Here is a 24447-nt window from a genome sequence, read left to right as displayed (position 1 = left end):
AGTAGATCGAATGCATTTATTTGTTATTAAACACACACACGTAATTAATTAAATTACATACACATTTGGTCAATTATCAATAATATAATTTGGACATCAGCCAAAAGTTGCTGACATAAGATAAACAATTTACCTTAATTAGATACACAAAATCACGCGGGGCCCGTGTTTACATTGACCCAATTTAAACTTATATAAAACTAAGATCTCTTGTCTAGAAATTCAATTATTATTAATTCATTAACGCGAGTGATTGTCTTCAACGATCATCAGTTAAGTCTTTACTCAAAGTACCCCGGGTCAACATCCATAGTGTAAGTCTCATCAATAAACTCTGCTACTATTATTTGGTGTTTCCATCACAACTTAAAGACCATCTACACTGAGCCAACGAAGGGATATTGTTCATGGTCCTATCGAGAAAAAGAATACTTCAAGCAAGTTTGAGAAAGCCTATACAGTCCACATCAGCAACACCCTCAGAGAGAGACCACTAGACCCGGGAGAACGAGAGCCGATTGCAGAGCTAAGAGCAGCACCAAAGCCGAGAGCCGATTGCAGAGCAAAGAGCAGTACCATAGCCGAGAGCCGATTGCAGAGCTAAGAGCAGTACCAAAGCCGAGAGCCGATTGCAGAGCTAAGAGCAGTACCATAGCCGAGAGCCGATTGCAGAGCTAAGAGCAGTACCAAAGCCGAGAGCCGATTGCAGAGCTAAGAGCAGTACCATAGCCGAGAGCCGATTGCAGAGCTAAGAGCAGTACCAAAGCCGAGAGCCGATTGCAGAGCTAAGAGCAGTACCAAAGCCGAGAGCCGATTGCAGAGCTAAGAGCAGTACCATAGCCGAGAGCCGATTGCAGAGCTAAGAGCAGTACCAAAGCCGAGAGCCGATTGCAGAGCTAAGAGCAGTACCAAAGCCGAGAGCCGATTGCAGAGCTAAGAGCAGTACCATAGCCGAGAGCCGATTGCAGAGCCTACCAGAAGCGAGGGACCCTAGACGTCTAAGAAAACAAAAAAAAACCGTAAGTTTTTGAATAATTACAAAATCTTCCAACTGTTACAATCGTACAATTTAACAAGTTTGTATTTTTATTATAATTCAACAATCTAGAACAACAATCTCCACTCTATCAATAGTAAAATAATGTACTTTAGAATGTATACCATATAACTAATACAGAGACAAAAATATATTTGAAAAATAATTTGAAAAAAAAGAAACGTTCATAAACATATAGCTTGCTTTAATTTCAATTAAATACTTTATTTCGAAAAAATTAAAATACTACGTAACTTATAGAACGATAAAAGTCCACTCTATTTAATAATTTCAGTTAAATTTTCACTATTTTAGAAAATGAAAACATTTTACCTATTTCTGTAAAAATTAATCACATAGATATCTAATTGCCAAATTTGAATAAGATTCCAGTATTAATATTACATATATCATTTACAGATCTTTTATAAATACAAAGGTTCATTAAATTATCCAACCAAAGAATTTCAATTTTAGCGTTAGTGAAATCGTAATACTATTCAGTTTATTTACAAACAGAAATCACTTAGTCAGGCAAGCGACCTACGGTAACGTTGAAAAATTGCAAACTTGACAAGGGCATACAATTACATTTTTATTTATATAGTGTAGGAAACAGAGGTTGAACCTTGCAAAATGGACACAAGTCCGGTTTTATTTTTTTTCTGGCATATCAAGGGGTGCTTATTATAAGACTAACTTTTTCTGAAAAAATTTCGCCCCGGAACCCCCCTTTTCACCCCTTTAAAGGGGGTAATTTATGGTTTTTGCAGAACGTAGCCCTTCCTGTACCTTTTACAAAAAATTTCTTTTATAGAAATATGAAGAGGACTATATTTTCTACGATTTATTTCCGACAGCTTCTCAATATCATCCACCGTTTAGCAAGGGTGGCGCCCCAAAGTTGACAAGTTTTTAAAAAAGATGTTTTTAGAAAAAATATATTTTTCGCTAACTGTAACGGGAATTAAAAAGAAATTCTACGGAGATTATTCACACATATATGATTGATTTTTTCGTATAGGTTTCACTTAAGGGTAATTACCCTTTTTTTAATTACAGGGTGTTACATTTTAAAAAACCCCTTTTTATACCATCTGAACCGTTTATGCTAGAGTAAAAAGACCTTCAGCGATTACCCATGTACTGGTGTTATTTACAAATTTGTATAATGCACCCCCATTTTTTCCCCGGAACCACCCAAAAAAGAAGAAGAATTAATAAATAAAGTGATTTTCTTGGAATCCTTCACACACAATGCCCTTCATCAATATGCTTCATATATCATTTTGTGCAAGTTATTATTACCCATGCATGGACACTAAACGCGATTTCCTAGTGCAACCCTTGTAGCCAAAAACAACAAATAAAATGGGGGGTTAAATTTTTTTTTTGTTTTTTGCTTTTTTATCCATATGGGCATATGCTTCATCAATAGTGCTTTTCAAAAATATATATGGTTATTGCAACATCCCTGCGCAAACCACCCCTATCCTTGAAAATATACTGCAGAAACTACCCCTATACCTTATCCAGCATGTTTTTACGATTTTCTCATTACCTATTCATTTTTTTTAAACAAAACTTATACAAGGTTAAAGACCACTATTTACTCTAAAAATTAGGTCCTATTAATTTTTTTCGTTTAAGCAACCGTTACGGCACAGTGGCGCCGTAAACCTCATATATGCTTTGACGGGCTCCAGTTTTTGTTTATTTTTTCGTCATCTGTTTGTTTTATTGATAAAGTACTTATGTAAAATAAAACAACACAGTGTAACCTACAAATCATGACCTATGCACATTTTACATTCTTTGCTCCCCAAAGCTACAGTGGTGGCCCAAAATAAATGTTTTCATATTTTCGCCACCTACACGCATTTTATTGCGTTAATGCTACCTTAATAGCACAATATTCACCCCTAAGTGGTCGCTAAGCAGTGGCGGATCCAGGGAGGGGTGATGGGGGCGATCACCCCCACCCCTCTCAAACCAAGTGATATTATATTTGAAGATTATAAAAATATTCATTTTTTTTTATAGAAATACTTATATAATATTAATATTATTTTTATAAGAATGACTTTTTATGCTTTAGCGACAGTGGAGGATCCAGCATCGTTAAGAGGGGGGTGCCAATTGGTTAAATTTCTATAAAAATAAATGAATATTTTTATAATCTTTGAATATAATATGACTTGGTTTGAGAGGGGGGGGAGGTGTTCACCCCCATCACCCCTCCCTGGATCCGCCACTGCGTAGCGACCACCTAAGGGTAAATATTGTGCTGTTAAGGTAGCATTAATGCAATAAAATGCATGTAGGTGGCGAAAATATGCAAAAATTTATTTTGGGCCACCACCGTGGCTTTGGGGAGCAAAGAATGTAAAATGTGCATAAGTCATAATTTGTAGGTTACACTGTGTTGTTTTATTTTGCATAAGTACTTTATCAATAAAACGAACAGATGACGAAAAAAAAACAAAAACTGGAGCCCGCCAAAGCATATATGAGGTTTACGGCGCCACTGTGCCGTAACCGTTGCTTATACGAAAAAATGAATAGGACATAATGTTTAGAGTAAATAGTGGTCTTTAACCTTATATAAGTTTTGTTTAAAAATAATACATAGGTAATGAGAAAATCGTAAAAACATGCTCGCCAAGGGATAGGGGTAGTTTCTGCAGTACATTTTCAAGGATAGGGGTGGTTTTCGCAGAGATGTTGCAATAACCATATATATTTTTGAAAAGCACTATTGATGAAGCATATGCCCATATGGATCAAAAAGCAAAAAACGAAAAAAAATTGTCAGCTCCCCATTTTATTTATTTTTTTTGCTTAAGGGGTTGCACTAGGAAATTGCTTTTGGTGTCCATGCATGGGTAATAATAACGTCCACAAAATGATGTATGAAGCATATTAATAAAGGGCATTGTGTGTGAAGGATTCCAAGAAAATCAATTTATTTATTAATTCTTCTTTTTTTTGGGGTGGTTCCGGGGAAAAAATGGGGGTGCATTATACAAATTTGTAAATAGCACCAGTACATGGGTAATCGCTGAAAGTGTTTTTACTCTAGCATAAACGGTTCAGATGGAATAAAAAGAGGTTTTTTAAAATGTAACACCCTGTAATTAAAAAAAGGGCAATTATTCTTAAGTAAAACCTATACCAAAAAATCAGTCAATTATTTGTGAATAATTGCCGTAGGATTTCTTCTTAATTTACGTTACAGTTAGGGAAAAATATATTTTTTTTTAAAACATCTTTTTTAAAAACTTGTCAACTTTAGGGCGCCACCCCCGCTAAACGGTGGATGATAGAGAGATGGTGTTGGAAATAAATCGTAGAAAATATAGTCCTCTTCATATTTCTATAAAAGAAATTTTTTGTAAAAGTTACAGGAAGGGCTACGTTCCGCAAAAACCACAAATTACCCCCTTTAAAGGGGTGAAAAGGGAGGTTCCGGGGCGAAATTTTTTCAGAAAAAGTTAGTCTTATAATAAGCACCCCTTGATATACCAGAAAAAAAATAAAACCGGACTTGTGTCCATTTTGCAAGGTTCAACCTTTGTTTCCTACACTAATATACATTCTGGCTTACGAGAGAGCGTGATAGTACAGGTATAGTAAATAAATATAATTGTTAATAAGCAGATATTTTTTTGTGTGAATTTGATGGCCTTGGACTAGCCAATTAGCCAGACATTATAGGCATATTTAAGTACATTGCTTAATAAATAAAATACAGTTCATATTGTTTAATATATTTACCGCTGAATTTAAAATTTTATAAAAATAACCATGGAAAGTGTATACGTTAAGCAAGCGGAGATAGGAGCAGAATTAGCGAAACTAGTTTCAAATACTAAAAAGGATTCTCAATCTCGGAGGACTCAACAATACATCCGGGATAGGCAGGAAAAATTAGAAGAATATTGGGCAAAATTTCTGAATAACCACGAAAAGCTGCTAGAAGGAGGTATAACGAAAGAAAAATATTTTGAAACAAAATACCATGATCAGGTATTTAAGACATATATTGAGGGGAAAACCCTGTTGGAAGAATATGGAAGGGTGCTGAAAAGAGGAAAAGCACCGAAAGTAAAGGAGATACAGATAAGGAAGCAAAGAATCGAGGAATTATTACGGCCAGAAAATGAACAAGATTTGCAGGAGGATGAAGAGCTGCAGTCAGAGTTAAGAGAATACATGGAAAAGGTGAATACACTAATAATTGAAGCAGCAGTAAATGAGGAACTAGACGCTATAGATAATAGAGAAGTAGAGAGAATAAATCAACTAAAGAGGAGAGTCAGGGAAACCTTGAAGAAAATAAGGCCAGGAATGCAACGGCCAGAAAGCACACAGAGGAGGGACGGTGTGACATTACCGCAGGTAAAAATCCCTGTGTATGAAGGCAGGTATGAAACGTGGAGAACTTTCCACGATCTGTTTACAAAAGTAATACATGAAAACGACCAGTTATCAAACGCAGAAAAAATGCAGTACCTAAAAACTCAACTAAGAGGGGAAGCCAACAGAATGATACAACACTTAAACATATCCGAGGCCAACTACGAAGTGGCCTGGAACATGCTAAAATATAGATATGAGGATCCAAGGATGATATTGTTTAAATTGATAGACAGGATGCTACTAGCACAGGAAGTAAAGGAATCTTCTGCTAGAGCATTGAAATCACTACATGACACCTTCCACAAAAGTCTGGAAGCCATAGGAGGGTTAGGAACAGACACGGAAGCGTGGAGCCCATTGGTAGCCCGAATTATCATAACGAAATGGGACAATGAAACCAGGAGGCTGTACGAAAACCACGTTGGAGACAGTAGAGAGATACCGACGTACAAATCGACACAAACATTCTTACAGCGAAGATTCCAGACACTGGAACTGCTGGAGTCAGAAAAAAGACAAGAGAAGCAAGGAGGATCTGGGAGGAAACCAAGAACACGTTGCGTGATATGCAACGGAGATCACGGAGTACCGAACGGCAGAGAATTTCAGGAACTCAATGTAAGAGACCGAAACAGGATGATAAAAGAAAAAGGATTGTGTGCAAACTGCCTAGCACATAAAAAAGAAAAACAATGTTATGTACAATATAGGTGCAGACACTGTGGCGGATACCATCACCATATGTTGCATTATGAGAAAGGAACCACAGGCAACAAAAGAAACTCCAATGAAACGAAAGGAGAACAAACACAAGAAAGAAATGGAAGAGATTCGAATAATAGAAGAAACGGGTATCAAGCTAATAGGTACAGAGGAGGAAATAATAATCCATACAACGCCAGAGAACAAAATAACGGAAGGCGAGAAAATACACAAGATACCAATGGGCATAGGAATATCAACGACCACCAAAGAGGACAGAATTCAGTAAACTGTGCAAGCCATAAGGAAGGTGAAGCATTACTAGCGACAGCTGTTGTACGCATAAGAGATGCGAAAGGAGATTCACACATAATGAGAGCATTAATCGACCAAGGGTCACAATGCGCATTTATAACGGAACAAGCTGCGACGACGCTAGGAACAACAAGGAAGCCCATACAGGCGACCATATCCGGGATAGGCTCGTCAGGAGAAAAAACAGCCAATTGGAGTATGAAACTTTTAATCGAAACTCATTACGAAAGTGACTTCGAGATGGAAATAGAAGCACTAGTATTACCGAAGATAACAAGGAATTTACCGGAACAGGATATAATTCTACCGGACTATAACGAGAAAAATGCAATACTGGCAGATCCAAGATATTACAAGGTAGGGAAAATAGACTTACTACTAGGAGTAAAAGAATACAGTTACATATTGACAGAAGGGATGCACAGAATAAGTAATGGACTCCTGAGTCAAAACACCAAACTAGGATGGATAGTTTCGGGGATAGCACGAGAGAAGGAGACTACAAAAGCAGAAGTATGCTGTATGATATCCAGACAAGAGATGGACATACAAATAAAGAAATTCTGGGAATTAGAAGAAGTAAATCAGGAAACAAGTTTATCAGTAGAAGAACAAGAATGTGAAGAAATGTATCGACAGACAGTAAAAAGAGATGAAGACGGGAGATACGAAGTGAGAATTCCGTTTAAGGAAGACGTAACAAAGCTAGGAGAATCTAAGCAGCAGGCATTCGCCAGATTGATGCAACTAGAAAGGAAGTTTGCAAAAGACAAACAGTTAGAAGCGAATTACAGACAATTCATGGAAGATTATGAAAACCAAGGTCATATGGTAATAGCAGAAAACCAGGGAGATGGGTACTACCTACCTCATCATCCAGTGAGAAAAGAGGACAGTACTACAACGAAAATAAGAGCCGTGTTTGATGCATCAAGTAAAAGCTCATCGGCAGTAAGCCTGAATGATATTATGCACACAGGGCCGAAATTACAACAAGATTTGACAAATATACTATTACGATGGAGATCCAATAAGATAGCATACTCAGCGGATTTGGAAAAAATGTTTAGACAAATCAGAATGGCAGAAGAAGACCAAAAATATCAAAAAATTTTGTGGAGAAAGGACACAAAGGACCCAATACAAGAATATAACTTAACGACGGTGACATACGGCACGGCCGCAGCACCAACAATACAGCAATTACAAGAAGACGAAGGAGCGAGGTTCCCGTTGGCATCGAAAATTGTAAAAGAAAACATGTATGTAGACGATATACTAGGAGGAGCGGAGACAGTGCAGGAAGCAGAAATAGCCCAAAAGGAATTAATACAACTGTTCAGAAAAGGAGGTTTCATTCTCAGAAAATGGTTGAGCAACGAAGAAAAAATAATGGAGAACGTACCGGAGGAAATGAGGAACGTAGACTCCAAGGCATTCAAACAAGAAGAAGTACGGAAAACGTTAGGAATACACTGGTCCCCTAAAGAAGATATCACATTCAAAATAGGGATAACGACAGCAAAGAAAATAACGAAAAGACATGTACTGTCAGAAGTAGCAAAACTATACGACCCACTAGGGTGGATAGCACCTGTAGTAATTCAGGCGAAAATGTTCATACAGGAATTATGGGAGCAAAAAACCAGTTGGGATAAAGAATTAACTAGCAACCAACAAAGCAGGTGGAATACATACCAGGCGCAATTAGTAAATCTGGAGAAAATAACATTGCCCAGGTGGAACAACTTAAGCAAGACAAACAGAGTAGAACTACATGGATTTGCAGATGCATCTATGAAAGGATATGGAGCGGTAATCTACTCAAGGGTGTTAGGCCCAGAAATCAAAACGAATCTAATGATAGCAAAATCGAAAGTCGCACCATTGAAAGGAAAAACGACATTACCGAGGCTCGAGTTGTGTGCCGCGGTGCTATTAGCAAATTTAATGAAGAAAACCCTACAAGCATTGAATAGGGAAAACATTGAGGTATATGCATGGTCAGACTCAATGATAACCCTGGCTTGGATAAGGGGATCATCAAAATGGTGGAAAATGTTCGTCGCCAACAGAGTAGAGGAAATAAGAGGCGTTATAGGACCGAAAAATTAGCATAAGGTAGATACGAAGGAAAACCCAGCGGACATCCTCTCACGTGGAAGTACCGCATCAGAATTATTAGAAGCAGAGCTATGGTGGAAGGGACCAACTTGGCTGACTAGTAACAAAACTTTAACGCAGGAATCAGAAGAAATACCAGAGACAAATGAGGAGGAAGTCAAAACGAAAATAACGGTGCACACGACAACGATAAAGGAGGACATATGCGAGAGATTCTCAAATTTAGAAAGAATGAGAAGAGTACTTGCATACTGTAGGAGATTTGCAGACAAATGCAGAAAAAAGAAGGACAGTGGACAAAGTCAGCTGACAGTCCAAGAATTAGAGGAAACGCTATTAAAGGTGATAAAGCACACACAGCACGCCTACTTCAAACAAGAAATAAAGAAGCTGGAGAAGAAACAGCAGTTAGACAAGAAAAATAAATTAGCGTCATTGGTACCATTCCTGGATAGACAAGGAATTCTAAGAGTCACCGGAAGACTGAGACACACGAATCTAAAGTACGGAGAAAAACATCCGATAATTTTGCCAAAAGATAGTGCATTAACAAAGTTACTTATAGCAGATAGTCACGCAAAAAATCTACATAGCGGATTACAACAAACACTACAGTATATAAAAAGGAAATACTGGATAATCAACGGCAGAAGAACCGTGAAAGATCATCTAGCAAAATGCTTAAGGTGCAGGAGGTATAAAAGCCAAGCAGCACAACAATTAATGGGAGATCTACCGAAAGACAGAGTGAACCCGAGCCATCCCTTTACTAACACAGGGATATATTATCCCGGGCCAATAAAAATAAGTACCACGAGAGGCAGAGGACAGAGGAGCTATAAGGGCTACATCTCAGTATTTGTGTGTCTGTCAACGAAGGCAGTACACCTCGAAGTAGTAAGCGATATGTCTACGGATGCATTCATCGCGGCGTTCAAGAGATTTACGGCACGCAGAGGACAGTGCAACAACGTATACAGCGATAACGGAACCACATTCGTAGGAACAGCAAATTTGTTGAAAAAAGAAAATCAAAAAATAGATGACGAGATAAAACAAGGATTACTGGCACTAGGTACCCAATGGCATGTCATACCTGCATATGCACCACATTTCGGAGGACTATGTGAGAGCGCAGTGCGGATAATGAAATATCACTTGAAAAGAATCATCGGGGAAACAGTTCTAACATATGAAGAATTGAGTACGGTGCTAACACAAATAGAAGCATGTATGAACTCGAGACCATTATGTGGGTCATCGGAAGACCCTGAAGGGAAAATAGCCATGACACCAGCTCACTTCCTTATAGGGAGAGAAATTATATCACCAAATCGGGAAGAAGAGCTTACGACTTATTTGAAGATGCCGACGAGGTGGAGATTATTGGAGAAAATAAAAAGAGACTTCTGGAAAATTTGGAAACAGGAATACCTGCACCAATTACAACAGAGAAATAGATGGCATAAGGCGCACTCTAACATAAAAGAAGAAAAAATAGTTATAACAAAAGAAGAAGATACACCTCCAGGCAGATGGCCATTAGCGAGGGTAACAGAAACACACCCTGGAGCGGAGGGACTAACCAGAGTCGGAACAGTGAGAAAGGCGAACGGGAAACTGACAAAAAGACCCATACATAAACTAATACGACTGGAAGAAGAGAAACAGGAAAAGCCGAAGAAGGCAGCAGCACTAAGTTGGAAGAAAATACTAGTAGCTATAATGTTTTTAACGATGTTAAAACCCATAAAGGCAGAACCGTATAAAATATATAATCCGGAACCAGGATTTTTCACAGAAGATCTTGGAGAGGTCGTTATAGACCGGGGAACATTTCGAATAAAGGTGTTACTAGAAAAGGGAAGAATTCGAACAGAGCACCAACTAATAGGAAATATGATACAAGGAGTACGAGAACTGTGTCAGGATATAAAAATCGTAAATTGTAAGGATATAATAGGGAAGTTAGAGTAAGGACAAAGAAAGGCGGAATCAGTAAGCGAGGGGTTGACAGTAGAAATAAAAGCAAGGGAAAGAAGAGGAATATTAGGAACAATATTAACCTCAGTATTTGGAGTCAATGACGAAGCCTACAGTAACATTGAAGCATTAGACAATAACCAAAAGGAGCTAATAAAGGGATCACAGCATCAAGCGAAGATAATGTTAGAAACAATAACATCAATCAATCACACAGAGAACAGGATAAACGAGCAAATGAACAAGTTTAACAAAGCACTAATCACAGGCCTACAAGAAATATCTAAAGGACTTAACGAAGTAGAAGACAAAGCACAGAGACTAGAAACCGAATATAGCACGTTGCGAATACAAACGATAGCGTTGCAAGTTATGGAATTCATAAACGAATATACTCAATTTTACGAGGGAATATTAAACCTTCACTATAACCACGGACACTTCATTGATATAGTGAAACCGGGTGAGATAACCAAATTGATAGAGAAAGCAGGGCAGATACTGCCACAAGGGGTCGAAATACGACGACAGCCCATTATAGAAACAGAAGTCAGTCATGACGACAGATATATAACAGTCATCGGCTATTTCATAGTGACAGGGAAAATTAAGTACAGCATGCTGAAAGTCACGGCCATACCACTTAACGTTGAGGGGTCGGTGTTGCGCACATTTATCGCCCCAAGGAATCTACTGGTCGTAGATTATAACACACTGCACTACTTCGAATTGACCGCAGAAGATAGGGAAAGATGTTTACTGTTGACAAAGACGCAGATAGCGTGCTCAACAACGGCTATAAGGAACATGGATACCCAACCAAACTGCATACTTGAAGAAATTTATGATCGATCTAAGAATAGCACATGTCCAGTGGTAGCCAGGACAATACAGACAGCTCAATGGAGTAAGATGGGTACCCCCAACCTCTGGCTCGTTATCACGCCAGTCACGATACACATATCCATTATTTGCGATGGAAATCGGAGCGAAAGAGTACTGGAACGAGTCACATTCCTGAAACTTTCACCCAAATGTATCGCCCAAACGAAAAATATTACATTACTCCCCACTAGCAGTGGGATGGAGAGAGCGGTAACAAGCTACCTGAAGGCGCCAAACACTCCCGTGGCCCAATTGGTGGCGAGGACACCCCGCAGGTTTAACATGCCTCTAAACACCTACCTGGACATACCAGGAGGAGAGCTACGTCACGCGTTACTTGAGGAGGAAAGTCTAGAACAAGAAATGACGCATACGCAGTGGCAATCGATTCCAGAATCTAATTGGCATTATTTTGTAGCCACCGGGACCATTACTATAATGGTAATAATTGGGATACTCACGTTATGGAAATACCGTCCTGTTGTACGATTATGTCGTTCAGGGAATCCACATACTCAGACTAACGAACAGGAAGTACCTGTATTAAGTAGTAATCGGCATAACAATGTACCGTCGACTAAAAAGGCCGACCTCCCACTCTCCACATTTTCATCCAATTGCCCTAATTTTAATCTAGAGATAGAGTCGGACATTGATAGCTAGAGTACGGTTGGAAGATTGTTGATTATTCTTAAACTATTTATTTATTAACATGTTTGAATTTGACTATTTTATGTAATACTTATATGTAAACTTTGAGTATTGACACTTGGGCCAGTTTTTGCCCGATTCCGCAGTATGTCCAATATCAAATATTCAGTATTCATATCCGAAATTGGACAGTATCATTTTATCACCCAGTAGATCGAATGCATTTATTTGTTATTAAACACACACACATAATTAATTAAATTACATACACATTTGGTCAATTATCAATAATATAATTTGGACATCAGCCAAAAGTTGCTGACATAAGATAAACAATTTACCTTAATTAGATACACAAAATCACGCGGGGCCCGTGTTTACATTGACCTAATTTAAACTTATATAAAACTAAGATCTCTTGTCTAGAAATTCAATTATTATTAATTCATTAACGCGAGTGATTGTCTTCAACGATCATCAGTTAAGTCTTTACTCAAAGTACCCCGGGTCAACATCCATAGTGTAAGTCTCATCAATAAACTCTGCTACTATTATTTGGTGTTTCCATCACAACTTAAAGACCATCTACACTGAGCCAACGAAGGGATATTGTTCACTTGGACATTCAAAGAAGATTGCTCAGTACATGTACGATTCAAGGCATCGTTAGATGGAAATTCGTTAGAAATAACGTCAATTCAAACTCAGCACAATCATGATACCTCAAAAGTAAGCATATAATGATTATCAATAGCTACAACGTCGGCACTGTTAACCAAATTGGAGTTTATTTGGGTTTCTGCATTTGAATACATTTAATTTATTAATTTTAACAATATTGGACAACAAATTATTAATAAATAAGGAACTTTCAAATACTAAATGGTTTTATCATGACTTTTGATTATCTTTAACTTTTTATTTCATTTTTGAAATTGGTAAAATTTTTTTATAACATTTCTTTAAGTGAACGATGTTGTTTTGTCGACAATTAAAATGCTAGTGCCAGTAAAGAAACGAGGACGCCCAAAGGGAAAAGACCTGACAGCAATAGGATTGCCAAAGAAAAAGAAAAGAAACCCCAAAACATTTCCAAATAAATCCAGGGTTCCATTCCAAAGAAAGGAATAAATTTCTATAATTTTAATTTTTTTTCTTAGTTTACAACTAGGTTTTACAATAAATAAAGACTAATTTAATTATGTATTTATCATTAACCATAATTAAAATACGTTTTAATACTTCACTTTGTTTTCTTTTTGGTCTATAAGAAAATCTTCTAATATTATTAAATCCTTTATCAGAAATTGATAGGTACTAAGATGGCCAGCCTCCAAGCTAACGGCAGCCGAAGAAAATGCCGTCAAACGCATCATAAGGATGACGCCATAGCTGTTAACGGCATTATAGTGCCACGGCCGTTTGACGGCAGTTTAAGTACAGCGTTTTCTTAAATACCACCAGAACGCTTCTATTTAGAAAAACGAAAACAGGTACACCTATTTCTCTTCCACAGTCGACTCTATCAATTGCGAATTTTTAGTACCGGTCACAGGCGTTTTGGGTAGGGCAACAGTTATTTTATCGCATAACTTTTTTGTCTTTATATTTTTAAGTATTTTTGACACTGAATTATTAAATTCTGGGGTATTCTAGTACTAAAAGGTACTCTTGCTTTAAGTTGGTAAGATGCACCATTTTCTAGAATAATCGATTTGCAATCTTTTCATTTTTTGAATATTAAAAAATTTTCAAAAATTTTCAAGATAAAACGGTTTATGTTTAAAAATGCTTAGAAATTAAAAACGAAACCGTTAGAGCGATAAATTAACCGTTGACCTACCCAAAACGGGCACCCATGACCGGTACTAGAAATTGGCAATTGATAAAATCGATTCATCTCTGGAAGATAAATAAACGCACCAGTTTTGGTTTTTCTAAATATTTTTTGTTTGAAAATTTTTTTCAAATTAAGAAAACGAAAAATGTTCAAATCGATTTTTTTTCGAAGACACTGAATCATACGTGCTTAAAGCAAGAGTACATTTTAGTAGGTACTAGAATACCTTAGAGTTTAATAATTTAATGTAAAAAATACTTAAAAGTTAAAGAAAAAAAAGTTATGGAACAAAAATAACCGGTAACCTACCCAAAATCATAAAACACAAAAAAATACCGGAAGAATGGAGAACAAGAACTAATTCTCATTGAATTCTCACTGAAAGCCATTGAAAACATCTACCAAAACAACAAAATGAAAGTCAGAATAGGTGGACAATTTACAGAACCTATAGACATAGGCAGCGGAATAGGACAGACAGATTTATTGAGTTATATGCTCTACAATTTAATGAATGATGGATGAAATAATCAAAAGCGTCAACAAAGAAAGAGTACAAAATACGAAACAAATAAGTAAATATACTCTATTAGGCAGACCACGCAATATTGATAGCCCAAGATGAAAATAGTCTGCAAAGATTTATCCACAGATTTAACATAAAAGCAAAAGAATTCAAAGAAGGCAATTTCATCTCAGAAAATTAAAACAATGGTAATCAGTAAAGGGCGGATTATATGTATGAAAATGTATGAAGAAAACATGTACATATATATGTAAAGATTTTTTTAAATATATGAAAGGATTAGTCGAAAATATGTAATAAATAAATTAAAGCAATAATTATATAATTGATATAACTAGCCCAATAATGAGTTAAAAACAAACAACATTAATATACTCAGCAACTTTATTTTTACATATTGTATATATACCATATATCTTAATTATTAATATTGTAAAAGGAATTTACAACTAAATATTTTTTAAAATTTTCTAGGGTAAATGTTTGTCCTTTATCAGAAAACATATGTTTATATAAAGAGAAGCTTCGCTCCACATCTACTGAGGTAATAGGGGCACATTTTAATTTTGGCAACAGGTTTAGATCAATACACGTCCTTAATTCTATCATAATTTTCAGCGTAAAAAGTAGCTGCACTTAGCCAAGTCCCCCATCGAGTTAATACAGGTTGGGAAGGTAGCGGTACGTCACGAAACCTCTCTTTATATATTGAATGGGTTGCATATGTGAGTCCATATTAAATGTAGTAATGAAACACAGACTTACTCACAATCATTTAATTATACTTTGACGACCGGTTTCGATCTCTACATTATACAGATCATCTTCAGGTCGGCGTTACAAGTAGTTAAATGCTACAGTAAAGAAAACCAGAGTTAGAACATTATCTGGTTGCACAAGTGTTAACAGAAAGCCAAATTCGAAAAATTTTTTTTTTGCAATAAAGGTTTTCAACTGTTGACATTTCAGAATATTGATACCTACAAATGCACACCTATGAGTTAAAATGCTCATAAGCATATATGAGCAAATGGGTGCATGTAGTTTGTGAGTTTGTGTTGAAATTTAAATTATTAACAATTAAAACAAATTAAACCATTAAGCAAACTTAAATATGCATCCAAACTCAAAATAGCAATAACAAATAGATAGTAATATTGTTCAAACCTACTTACATGCCGTTACAAGGAATGCGTTGCCACTTAGTTGTTATCATATTAATTCGTCCAACTTATGCTGATTGGTTTGCTGGTAGGGTTATACGGCAAACAGACATGTTACGCAGGTCAAAACAAAGTAAATTTTTGAATTTGGAAAGGATCCTGAAGGAAGAAATCTCTTGGAAGCAAGAAATCTTCCTTCAGGATCCTTTCCAAATTCAAAAATTTACTTTGTTTTGACCTGCGTAACATGTCTGTTTGCCGTATAATCCTACCAGCAAACCAATCAGCATAAGTTGGACGAATTAATATGATAACAACTAAGTGGCAACGCATTCCTTGTAACGGCATGTAAGTAGGTTTGAACAATATTACTATCTATTTGTTATTGCTATTTTGAGTTTGGATGCATATTTAAGTTTGTTTAATGGTTTAATTTGTTTTAATTGTTAATAATTTAAATTTCAACACAAACTCACAAACTACATGCACCCATTTGCTCATATATGCTTATGAGCATTTTAACTCATAGGTGTGCATTTGTAGGTATCAATATTCTGAAATGTCAACAGTTGAAAACCTTTATTGCAAAAAATTTTTTCGAATTTGGCTTTCTGTTAACACTTGTGCAACCAGATAATGTTCTAACTCTGGTTTTCTTTATTGTAGCATTTAACTACTTGTAACGCCGACCTGAAGATGATCTGTATAATGTACAGATCGAAACCGGTCGTCAAAGTATAATTAAATGATTGTGAGTAAGTCTGTGTTTCATTACTACAGATTTGTAGGTGCAGTGATATCAACTGCAAAAAAGTGTATACCAAGAGGTTACCGCAAAGAGTATATCCCAGGCTGGAATAATGAATGTGAAGAACTCTACAATGACTATATAGAGAATGGTGACCCAGATGTAGCTAATGACCTACTGCAAACATTAAATGAAGCCCGGAGAGATAAATGGATAAAAACAATGGAGAAAATGGACTTTAAAAGATCGAGCAGACAATCTTGGAGCCTACTTAGAAAGCTAGGGGGAAGTGCCCCGCTCGTTCGAAAACCCCACTTTTTGTCCCCCGACCAAATAGCTAGCAGAATAGTGACCCTATCTAGGGCTCCACGTGACAAAGAACATACAAAATATATAAAAAAGGAACTCAACAACTTACGTCAAACAGCCGGACATAACCCAAGGTTCTCCCACGAATTCACCAACGAAGAAATAACATCAGCCCTCCGAGACATGAAAACTGGCAAGGCGCCTGGTTTTGATGGGATACATCCTGAGTTCCTACTACAATGCGGTCAAAGGACAAGAAAATGGTTGGCTGCGTTCTATTCACTGATCCTTAGAACTGAAAACATACCAAAAGCTTTTAAAAAGAGCAAAATAATTGCTGTATTAAAACCCAATAAACCCCACGATAAAGTTGAAAGCTATCGTCCTATAGCACTTCTCAGTTGCTGCTATAAACTGCTGGAACGACTTATCCTAAACCGAATAGGCCCACAAATTCTTGAAAATATCCCACTCGAACAAGCAGGTTTCATACCTAATCGAAGCTGCGCAGATCAGGTTCTAAGTCTAACTACGCATATAGAAGCAGGCTTCCAAAAGCAACAAAAGACGGCTGTAGTCTTTGTGGATTTGACAGCTGCCTACGACACAGTTTGGAAGGAGGGACTCCTCTATAAACTAACCAAACTAATCTCATGCCAAAGAATATTGCAACTAATAAACAACATGCTCTCTGATCGATACTTCCAGGTAATCCACGGTAATGACATAAGCAAACAGAGGAAATTAAATAATGGACTACCCCAAGGATCAGTCCTTGCTCCGATGCTTTTCAACTTATATATATCGGACCTACCTGACACTGATGGAAGAAAGTTTGGCTACGCTGACGACCTAGCAATAGCAGTACAACACAAACAGTTTGAAATTACTCAAAACGTGCTGACAAACGACCTCAACAAACTATATGAATACTTCACAAAATGGCGCCTGATACCCAACTTAAATAAAACTGAGGTAAGCTGTTTTCACCTCAATAACAAACAGGCAAACCAAAAATTAGAGGTCAAAATGAGAAATGTAGCACTACCCTACCAACCTTACCCAAAATATCTGGGGGTTACCTTGGACAGGACTCTCTCGTTTAAAAAACATCTACAAATAACTGCACAAAAAATAAGTAGTAGAAATAACCTTATCCAGAATCTTTGTGGTACCAACTGGGGCGCATCTGCGGACACACTACGAACATCTGTGCTAAGTTTGGTCTACTCTGTGGCAGAGTACTGTGCACCGGTCTGGCTAAATAGTCGTCATGTGAAGATAGTTGATACGCAGCTTAATATAGCAATGAGAATGATTAGTGGCTGCATCAAGACTACTCCACTATATTGGCTTCCCATCCTTAGCCATATACCTCCGCCTATCCTACGAAGACAAAAGGCCTTGATAACGGAGTATTCGAAAGTAAATAGCAACTTGCAACTACCAATCCATGAAGACATCCCGAGTTTAGCAGCAAACCGACTCCCATCCAGAAAACCACCCATAAGAACAGCCCAACAGCTAACGGCAGATGCTTTCAATGTTACCTCCAGATGGCGCACGCTGTGGACTGAGGAAGCCTCACCTGAAGTATCCAACCTTATTGACCCAGTCCAAAAGCCTGATGGCTTCGACCAGCCACGAAACATATGGAAGAGCCTAAACCGAATTAGAACGGGACATGCAGTATGCGCACACAACCTACATAAATGGGGAAAACAGCATACCTCCAGCTGCGACTGTGGTGCTCCAGATCAAACCATCCAACACATAGTGGAGACATGTGAATTGAGGGCGTACCGAGGAGACCCAAAAGACTTTTTCAAAACTACGCCTGCAGGCCTTGAATGGATAGCTCAACTCGACTTAAAGATATAACCTTATCTGTTTGTATTATCTTATATTTTATCTGTATTTTGTCTATGTTCGTTTTTATATAAGCTTATGTTTGTATTTTTGAATTATGTACGTTTTTTTTACAATTATTATTGTATTTATTCCATGTATTGAGCCATACGCTAAATAAATCATTACTACACTCTCTTTATATATTTGAACTCGCAAAGGAGCCTTAAGGAACACCTTCTTTACATTTCTAATTAATTCGTTTACAAGAGGAAAGTGGGTTCTAATAATCTCTGCAACTCTGTTAACTCCATGAGCTAAACAAGTAATATGAAAAAGATTCTGATAAAATATTTTTAAATTCTGCCCCACCTTAACCATATTATATGTGGCAGCATTTGATAAGAAAATCACAATGGAATGGCATCTGGCAAAAAGAAGTGTGCCAAAGTGTCTTGAATGAATCGTGTAACGTTTAAATTGTTGGCTTTTTCAAGTTGTTTTGAAGAAATTAAAAATGAGTTTCCTGGACCATGTTCCTCTAGTGAGCCAATTAGCAAATGAACAATATATCTTCCACAGGCGTCTGTAGTTTGGTCCACAATAACATAAATGTAATGATCACGTATGACTTCCCGTATTTGGATCATTGTTGATTTATATATAGAGTCGACACTTGATTTCCTCAACGTGGATTCATCCGGGATATTAAACTTGCAATATTTTTCCAAAATGATCTTAGATTAACGTTATTCAGTTTTTTTAATGGAATGTTAGAAGCAACCATTGCCTTGCACAGATCTTCATTAAATTGTGTTTAATCGTTGCTTAATGAACCCGAATTAAAACAATTTTTCAATGATTGTTGACTTTTTTCCCCGTTTCTAATCCTTTTTATATTTGAAGTATGTTTGGTTGTTTTGACATGCTGATGCACGTGAAATTTTGTATCGACGTTAATCTGAAGCAAGGAGAAATTGAATAAATATTTATAGTGATATACTTATGTTTAATAAATACGCGAATTAAAAATAAACGAAATGCAAACTTTTGTTTTATTAAAAGTTACTTACAATTTTTGAACATGCCGTGCAGAACACATTTTCACCTTCCATTTGAAGTTCTACGTACGGCTTAAATTTCACGGCTCAATTTTCACAATTTATGCGTCCACAGCACATTAAATTTCACTTTGGGCATTTTCTTAACAATTTATTAAACACGTTTACACTCAACTAAAAGCAGAGCTGAACTGAAGTCCAAGAAAGCAATACTGATTCGTTCCGGAAGCTGTAAGCCTATTAAAATTATAAGTGAAAAATAAATAATAGTTTTTATGACTATTTCTTGTTAATGCCAGGCCCCACATGGCCAGGTCGGTCAACTCAATTTGCGGATATTAAGATTTGTTAAGATCTCAGGTAAATAGTACCTAGAAACGTTGATTGAAAACTATTCAGCTAATGCTAGAAATAAACGGACAGGCCCTGCATAATTACATCGTAATGGTTTTCGGGTTTTCCATTGCAGAGTAAAGTGACGAAAATATGTAAATATGTGTATTTATCATGTAAATATATGCATTTTTTTCAAAAAATCTATAAATATGTAATATATGTAAAAATATTTAACTTACATATAATCCGCGGCCTAATAATCAGTAAAGAACCAATTAGATGTAAAATAGAAATTAATGATTGCAGTGTTGAACACATAATGCAAATAAAATACCTTAGAATTGCATTATTAAACTAGGAGACCTGGACAAAGAACTGAGAAATCAAGTACAAAAAGCACATAGACTGGCTGCATGTCTTAACCAGGGAGCAGTCGCGCTCACTTCTGTAACGTGAACAGTCGCGTGTTAGATTTTATCTCACAATACGAATTTAAATACGAATTTACAACAAATTTTTATTTTATAGTATTTTTATTTACTTGCTATGTTAGAAATGTTATTTATAACAATTATTAAAGCTAATTGGCTCTCCCCAAAGCCATAAATTCCACAAAAAGAAGAAGAAGAAAAAAAATATCTACGCATTACTACACCCTTCCTCGGGGCACTTACGAAATTTTTTCAAAATTGCAAAATTTTTCATCAAGTTATCGCGAAAAAGGAGAAAATGTTTTATTGATGATTTTATCTAACGGTGCGACTGCTCGCGTGTTAATAACATTATGGCTAACACTGAGATGAAGTTAAGAATTTTAAAGCCAGTGTACATCAGAAACAAGAGCCGATACAACCACAACACAAAGACTACTAGAAACGACAGAAATGAGGGTACTGAGAAGAATTACAGGAAAACGCTTAGAGAGCGAAAGATGAGTGGTGAAGACATTAGAAGACAATGTAACGTACAGTGTATAAATGAATGTACACTAAATAGAAAAAAGAATGGAATAACCACATAAGCAGAATTGGGGAGACACGTTTGGTCAAAATAACAAAAAGGTAGAGTGACAACCCTCCACAGAGGTATCAATCCGCCAAGGAACAAACAGTTATAAAGCGAAAAAAGAAGAAGAAGAATATTTACAAAAATAGAATCGTTGAAAAGTGATATTGTTTAAGATATTTAAAAATATGGATTTAGCATTTAGCTTAGATTCGACACCCCGAAATACACCTATATGCGACTTCTTTTAGATTATTCTTAATAATATGTTTATCGATTTTTTCCGCCAAAGTACCGACATGATTTAAAGTTTTATTTCAATTATTGCCAAAATAATTAATAAAAGTTCCAATCTAAAATAATGTCAACAGTTAACCATACTAATTATCAAGGAAATATTAAAGATTACAGACTATTTGTGACTTGTGACAAATCTAACAATTATTCAAACACGGATATAGGAAATAGCAAGTAGTCATCGATCATGAAATAAAATCTATTTTTAAATGACTTACTTGGCTCTGATGCTGCATTGTCGTTTGGGTTATCCATTTTTCAAAGTGGCTATCACTATTTGCAATTGTAATTCGGCCTCATTGTTAAAAAAGTATAATCGCACAGTAAAAACAATCAACTGAAACGACTTAAACTGATAACAACAGAAAACCCCATGCTGAATTTGACACGCGCACTGGATTATACTTTGTTTCGATAAAATCCGTATACTAGACGTCATAGTGTATACCACGAGTATTATGTATACATACAATTTATAAAAATAATCAATTTTCTATCTGTATTCAATCAACGAATACAGACGCTTATGGTTTATATTTCTTAGTTTTTGGTTTAATCGACAAAGAGCAAAGCGCAGTAAACTTCTAACTTTGTTAAATTATTGGTTACCTTTTAGACAAAAAAAAACTAAGAAGATGTAAACCTCCGCGAGGATGAATCGGGTTTACGTCTTAGCGTAGTAAAAAAAAACAATTTATAAAAAATAACAATAAAAAAATAATAAAAAAAAAACAAATTAACAATATAAAAAAAATGCAACAAAAAAATACAAAAAAAAATAAAAATTTACAAAAAAAATGAACAACCAAAACAGAGTATTATTTAGATAATAATTGTAGATAATAATGTTAGTTTGTTATGTATTTAGAGTTAGAAATACAGAAAAAATTCCTCTGATTGAAAAATCAAATTTGTTTGTTTTTAAAATAACAAAATGTCTGGCTAATTGGCTCGGTCAAGGCCATCAAATTCACTCAAAAAAAAACCTTTTAGACCAGGGCATTTAGTAAAAAAAGAATGTGTGTGTACTTTGTACGCACGTAAGGAGTTATACTTCTATTTTATGATTCCAACGAAATTAATATGTTTTTTAAACAGATTATTTATATTTTATTTAAATATTAAACTAATTTTAAAACTTACTACTTTTCAAAATTTTTTATTAAAACAATACCAAAAATTAAAAAAATAAAATAATAAAAAACAAACACACACATTAAAAATGCCACAAAGAAATGATTTCTGAACAATAATTGTTGGCAAAAATTTTAACTAAATACGCAATTTCTGAAAAAATTATATAACAAACATACGTACAATCATAAAATGTATAAAAAAATAAAAAAGAAATAAAAAAATAAAAACTTGCATTGGGATTCGAACCCACGTTTATTCGGGTACTTAGGATTTGAAGTCGAAGCTTCTACTCATTTAACTACTTACATGTACCTGTCATGTGCGAAGATAGGCCAACTGAACGTTTTACTCTTCGAGAGTTCTGAATTTAATCAAATTAGTTTGATTTTTGTGGAATTAAAATATTAAAATACAACAAAACATAGAGCAAGAAAACAATATATTAGATAAAGATTGGTAGACATTTTGTTGGTAATCAATTTATGTAAAAAAGAGCATTACCTACTAGATAGGTACATACATTTTCCAAATTGGTAAGTACCTATGTAATTTTTATTACAATACTGAAACATTTGCAATAATTACGTACCTGTTGCTTTTAAAAACTATTTAAAAAGTCACTAGAATTATAAACTTGCGTTTTTCTCTGTCCTCAGAACAATAAAAACAAAAACTAATATACACAACATTTGTTTACCCATAACCGACATATTGAACAATAATTGTTGACAGGTCATTGTAATTACCCAATCAGAGCCCGTATAACGTTTAAGCTGCGCTCAGGACCAAGACTCTTGATGAATTCGCTCACATATAAATTTACTCTCAACGCGCCTAAAGAAGTATATAACTTCAAAAAACAAATCGATTTTTGCAGCACCTATCAACTTGCAACTTTTTACATTATGTACGGGATCACGCCAGGAAAAACGTTTACAATATAAAAATGGGAGGAAATGCATTGCATTTACAGTGTATAAAATGCATCCAAAACTGCATGAAATTTTTTGGGACCATATCAAATTTTATGGAAATATGTCGAAATCAGTATATTAAGGGTCAGATCTTATGATTCGAGAATTTTTGGAGTCGCTGAACACGAATAGGCCATCATAACCCACCTAAGGACTACCTGATGCCCAGGGATAGTGCTACGGCACGTCATTTTCTGGAGTTTCGAGTGTTTTCGACACTAAATTGATGCAAACATATTATTAGGGGGTTTTTGGGTTGCTAAACACGAATATAACATCGGAACCGATCCTCGGAGCACCTAGTATCCAAGGTAACTACTAGTCATGTCATCTTCAAAGTAAGTGCCAGAAATAATATCATCCGCAAGCTAACTAATACAAAATGGGGAGCACAACGCACACACTTTCCGCACTTCTGCCTTAGCATTATGTTTTTCGGCCGCGGAGTTTGGAGCACCAGTATGGGCAAACTCTGCTCACGCAAAGAACGTCGACGTGGCTCTAAATGAAACGGTTCGTATAATATCGGGTTGCCTGAAACCGACACCTATCGAAGAGGTATACCCCATAGCTGGGATTGCTCCACCACCTATCAGGAGGAAGGTCACGTCAGAGGTAGAACGAAAAGTCAGGAGACGGAGCGAAGACACCCCTTATATGACCACCAAACTCAGCCAATTATGTGTAATTCCAAGTAGTTTTACGCTAATGACGTCGACTTTGCAAAGTAACAAGACACTTACTCAACATACACACTACACATGACACTAATACTCATGTTGTGACTGGCTGAATGACATTAAGTCCATGCCATAAAAAAAACTTCATTTTTTTGTTAATTGTCATTTTTGACCTGGGGTCATTTTTCCCCCTTTTGGTCATCCGTGCAACAAAAAAAGGTTGGTTATCGGAAGGTTAGCTAATGAACTACTAACCTAAAAACAAAGAATCGACATTTAAATCTTCATGCTTTACATTTCTTATTATAAGAACTTTAATTGTCTTTTAAACTTTTAAAAATTAAATTATTCGCGATGAAAACAAAGTAGCTGACCTCTGGTGGAATAAATTTAAACTACTGTAAG

General features: G+C 36.0%; 1 protein-coding gene across 2 annotated transcripts in view; it reads right to left on the bottom strand.

Annotated features, from left to right (window-relative positions):
* Positions 1 to 24447, bottom strand: part of LOC126885273 (uncharacterized) — a 76771-nt gene that overhangs the window by 35445 nt on the left and 16879 nt on the right. Inside the window, exon 1 of one of the 2 annotated variants that reach the window (XM_050651760.1) lies at positions 21470 to 21672. The exons of the other annotated variant lie outside the window; for it this stretch is intronic. Coding sequence (XP_050507717.1) covers positions 21470 to 21506 — 37 coding nt within the window. The 5' untranslated portion in view covers positions 21507 to 21672. Of the gene's footprint in view, positions 1 to 21469; positions 21673 to 24447 lie in introns of those variants that run through there. 2 annotated transcript variants of the gene reach the window in all.

Source organism: Diabrotica virgifera, chromosome 5 (genome assembly GCF_917563875.1).
Source record: "Diabrotica virgifera virgifera chromosome 5, PGI_DIABVI_V3a".
Classification (NCBI taxonomy): Eukaryota; Metazoa; Arthropoda; class Insecta; order Coleoptera; family Chrysomelidae; genus Diabrotica; species Diabrotica virgifera.
Note: the sequence above shows the minus strand (reverse complement) of the source record. Positions and strands in the feature narration are given on the sequence as shown.